The 5000-nt window shown below is 46.7% G+C and overlaps 1 protein-coding gene across 1 annotated transcript in view; it reads left to right on the forward strand.

Annotated features, from left to right (window-relative positions):
- The window catches only part of LOC125044641, a 17578-nt gene that overhangs the window by 11617 nt on the left and 961 nt on the right, over window positions 1–5000 (forward strand). Inside the window, exons 2-7 of the mRNA XM_047641410.1 lie at window positions 2111–2226; window positions 2424–2968; window positions 3116–3275; window positions 3529–3705; window positions 4197–4309; window positions 4494–5000. The exon at window positions 4494–5000 is cut by the window's right edge and continues 961 nt beyond it. Of these exons, the coding sequence (XP_047497366.1) occupies window positions 2112–2226; window positions 2424–2968; window positions 3116–3275; window positions 3529–3705; window positions 4197–4309; window positions 4494–4952 (1569 nt within the window). The 5' untranslated portion in view covers window position 2111 and the 3' untranslated portion in view covers window positions 4953–5000. The remainder of the gene's footprint in view (window positions 1–2110; window positions 2227–2423; window positions 2969–3115; window positions 3276–3528; window positions 3706–4196; window positions 4310–4493) is intronic.

Below are 5000 nucleotides of genomic sequence, written 5' to 3' on the forward strand. Positions count from 1 at the left end.
AGAGAGAGAGAAAGAGAGAGAGAGAGAGAGAGAGAGAGAGAGAGAGAGAGCGAGCGAACGAGAGAGCGAAAGATAGATAGAAAGAAGCTGAGACTAGGATGAACTGCTGACCTGTCTCGGAATAGACGATTATCACTCAGCCCCCGAAACGTTCTCGCGGCCTCCTCTGCAATTACGCGTCTCAGCGCTTTCGTTCATAGTGTCACATGCGCCTCTACTTCTTTGCCTGTTGAACTCTGTCGTCCCTTTGTCCCTTGCAATTTCTCCCCAGACACCTGAATCGAGTAAAGTTTTGTGTGGGAGTGATGCTGAGCAACCGTCCTCATGAGACAGTTGCATATTCTGGTCGGAAAGGGAAATCACTAACGTTTCCGCCATTTACAAAAAAAAAAAGGGGAAAAAAAAGTGTTGAAGTTGTTCACGTGTGCGTTGGGTGATCTAATACTTACGTATGTGTACATTATTGTTTGCGTTATGTAGTTAATGCTCTGCTCTTCATGCCATTCGTTTGTTTGAATGGATTTTGCTGCGTTAAGAATTTGTCATGAGACTGCATTTTTAGTAAGTATATATAATAACAACTTTCAATCGATAAATAATCTGACTATTTTTATTATTAGGTTAGAAATAGCCTTAACAGCCTTCAGACAAACCGTGCTTAAATATCTTAATAAGCTAAGCCTCGTCTCGCGTCATTGGCGGTGGAGAGAGAAGGCCGAGCGAAGGTCCCGGATTAACCGTTGATTTGGGAGCAGCGGGCGACCACACGGCGCCACGACCCGGTAACACGGAGATGCGTAGACACACATAAACGTACAGCATTTTTCTTCTTGTTTGGCTCATTTTCCCAAAAACGCAGATGTATATGACGTCAGTCATATACATCTGTAAAATATTAAGCGTGACATTGTTTGTGTCGGTATTAGCGGCACTGCATTTGTGGATCTTCAAGAGTGTAGTAGGTCACACATGATGTCAAGTGAAAGTCTAAACGTTGTAAACGAATACTAATTACATGGTTATTTTTTGGGGGCATCCAAGCGTCCCTGACCAGGGAATAATAAAGACGAGGTTTAAAACAATAAACAACAAAAAGCGCCTCGCATCAATTCAAGATGTCTTCAATCATACATCTGTTACGCGACACAAATGCGGGATATTAAACCGCTTACCACAAAATCAGCGAGCTCTCGAGAATCTCGGTGAGTTACAGAGAGCGGCCGGGATGAAGACGTCACGGAATTCAAACTAAAATAAAGAGAGAATGTTGTCATTGCGTCAGGGATGATGCTAGCAAGATTCTGGCCAGGCTTTATTCACACTCTGAATAACTTGATGTGAACATTGTATTTTGCAAATGTTTGCAAATTAGACCTAGATCAGCGAGCCATGTCTTGACGAGAACACTGCATCTCATTACGAAAACCAGCTCTTATTTTAGCTGTCACTTTTCACATGCTCTAGTTTTTACTCTGTGCCATTCATGCTCGTTTAGATCTGCCTACCTTTCTGTGTGTCAGTACGCTAATTTCTTTATCAATATTTTTCTTCTTTACATTTACATCTGTATATTACATCCATATAGATAGATAGATAAATAAACAGATAAATCGTTGGGTGGACTAACTAATATATTAATATTTATAGGAGTTGAAGTGTGTGTTTTCGTGTGTGTTTGTTGCTATAACATGTCTGACTGAATCCGGCACAAGTGGAAGGTGTAGCCACAGGTGCAATAATTTCCTGAATTCGTAATTCTATGGTTAATATAAAAAAATAAAAAAAATAATAAAAAAAATAATAATATATATATATATATATATATATATATATATATATATATATATTAGCAGCACATATCACGTGCCTAACGACCCCTCCGCGTTATTGCGGTCGCATAGGACGTTAAACAGACTATAGAGCAATTAGACCATGTCTTATTATATATCTCATCTTTTCAGTGCGCCGCGCTTGTGCTCATGCAGCAAGTTTAAGCGTTTCAAGAACGTTTTTAACTACAGTTTTGCCTGAAATTATTGTTTAATGTGAAGCCTAAGTAGTAGTCGGGTAATTATTTTTTATACTTTGATGTCATTTCTTTCGGTCGCAGGATGACGCCAGAGTGGATGTCGCCGCTGCTGGTCTCAGTGCTGCGGCTGATCTTCATCGCGACGCTGTCCATCGTCAACTGGATGGCCCTCTGGCGACTCTCCTGCAGCAGCAGAAGTAAGTCGGGTGAGTTCCTCAGCTTGATTAAATGCAATTTCTCTCTGAGCTGTCTTATTGAGTGCAATTTGTGGTTGTGCCTCGCGGCGACTCTGGAATATGTAACACTTCGCGTTGCTGAACAATATGAATCACAATATAAGCGAGAGAAGTGCTTTACTGCATGTATGGTTGACATGATGGCTACCTTACTCCAGGAGACGGCAGGAAGGCCGAGCGCCTCTTGGTCACCTCCATCATCGTGGTAAGCCTCGTGTACCTGACGGCGGTGTGGGCGCCCTTCACTCTCTCGGCGTTGAAGCACGACCTGGCGGACCTCCATGGCGGCGGCCACGCGGCGGGCGAGCTCCGCCTCGGCCGCGGCTCCTTCCACGAAGCCGTCCGCCATGTGAAGCCGCGGACCGCCGACAGCGGCGAGAGCGGCAGCAGCGACGAGTTCACCGTGGAGTACATTGACCTGAGCAACGGCGAGGTGTACTCGAGCAGGACAGAGGCGCTGTCGCGGGCCACGAGAGCGACCACGGGGTTGAAGGCGCTGACCGCCGAGGCGCAAAGCCCTCCACGCGAGGTTCCTGTCGAGCCCTCGTCGGCCAAGCCTACCGCCTCCTTCACTGCCTTCCCCGTCACAACCTCGAACCTCGCGCCCGTCGTCTGGAGCAGCGACGAGCAGGACCTCATCACGTCGTCCTGCGCCTACAGCCTTGCCTTTACCGCCGTGGCCCGACTCGCCATTCTTAGGAGGGTAAGGCGTCATGCGCGTCCAGTATATGCGTGTGGTTGTGTGTCTGCGTTTCATGGACAAACATATGCATTTGTTCTATAATATAATAGCAATAGATTTGACGTAAAATGTTCTTCGAATATCATGACCTTGACATTACTTTTACAGCCACTCCTTCACCCGCGAGGCTCATGGGGCGTGGGCGCAGGGGCGGGGATTCTAGTGGGCGTGCCAGCTGCCGTGACCGTGCTAGTTAGAACTCTCGGGGGCACCACGCCCCATTTCGCTCCCCACCAGCCCGAGTTCACCGCCGCGGGCTACTTCCTCTGTAAGTGCCTTGCAGGAACCCCGCTTGTGCTTTTTATGCTTATGAACAAGTAGACTGACTTTTTGATGGTTTCTGCTTCTGATATAGTGTTGATTTTAGTAGTGATAGACGAGTGTTCTGACAAATGAATCATGGTAAGAGATAGAACAAAAAATACACAAGAAATTACTAATTTAATTTACTATATTTTAGTCATTGCTATTCTTATCTTGTTTAGACTAGAACTTCTTGTCAACACCCTCTTCCCCTACAGACAGCATCATCTGCGACGCACACATCACCCAGGCCTACGTCATCAGCCTCTTCCTGGAATGGGCGGCGCTGTTCACGCTCCTGCTGGTGATCCTGGCCCTCGTGGTGAGCGTCGCCACTAGGTCATCCAAGGTCATGATGAGGGAGGAGGAGGAGGAAATGCACGAGGAGGAGGAAGGTGAGCTCGAGCTGACGAGGTGGTCGCGGCAGATACTTTTCTTTATATTGTTTTGTTTATTTGATATTTGAAGTTACTTGCTATTGTCCACGATACAGTTCCTCTAGTCTACAAAGCGGCCAAGCTTCAGTCTGTCTTCAAGATAAACAATGCAAGATGTACAGTACCCCGAGAGATTTTGAAGGCCAATTTTGTAATGCAGTGAATGCAAAATGACCATGGCGGGATACATTTGTGAGAGCACTAGTGGATTTCGAACAGAGAGTTCCCATATAGAATTATAATGTCAGGTGTTTATAGTAATTACATCAGGTTTAAGTCCTAATATAGTCTGTAACATAAACAGCGTATTCCCTAACCGTGATCAGCAGTTGTACTGTCCATGCATATGAGAAATGACAGTGTACTCGATTTTCGAGACGATTTACTCCCACATGTTTCTTTGTTTTGAGTCAATGTGCCTTTAACTCTTACTCACTGCGATGCTCCAGGCCTGGGCAGCGTGGAGGGCTGGGCGAGAGACGCAGTGCTGACAATCGGAGCACTTTGGGCGTGGCCGCTGAAGCCTACTCTTGTGCTCATCCTCTACTGTGTTTATGGTCCGGTAAGTCAACTTTCATTGCCTTGTCTTATTTTCCATTTATGTATACATGATAATTTAGTTATAAAAGCAGAAGTTTGAATATACTTTCCACCTTTATGTGCCTATCCATTAACTCCCGCATCAGTTGTGTTCGGATCGAAACTTCTTGAAAGGTACCCATCCAATTTCTCTCTTTGTCTCGCAGCACTGGACTAATGTCGTCTGCTGGCTGGCCCATGTGGTCGTGGCCATCCCCGCCGTCTTCATCCCGCTGGCGGTATTCCTCAGTCCCCAGAGCCAGAGCCTCAAGGCCGCCGGCCTTCCTACCGCCCAAGATCTCCAAGTGCGCAAGAATAAGGAGGAGAGGCAAGAGGACAAGGCAGTTCCGAAGCAGGAAGAAATTGCGAGAGAATGTACCGAAGGGAAAGACTCTCCGTCCGAAGCCAAGGGAAATGATTCCCCTCAGGACTTGGCCGGAGAGGAGGCGACGGAGCAGCCCGCCGCCCAGGGCACGAGGAAGGCTGGAGAGAGCCCTCGAGACAACCTCAAGTTCTATCTCGGAACGGACATCCTCAAGTACGGCATTCGATCTTCACAGAAGCATGACGACAGAAAGATGATACTTACGAGTGAGTGGGGTCTCCCGAGCATCAGCGAAGTGTGAGGATGGAAAGGGAGGCGATGAGACGAAAATACGTTGCATTCTTTATAA

This window comes from Penaeus chinensis, chromosome 36, assembly GCF_019202785.1.
Source record: "Penaeus chinensis breed Huanghai No. 1 chromosome 36, ASM1920278v2, whole genome shotgun sequence".
Taxonomy (NCBI): Eukaryota; Metazoa; Arthropoda; class Malacostraca; order Decapoda; family Penaeidae; genus Penaeus; species Penaeus chinensis.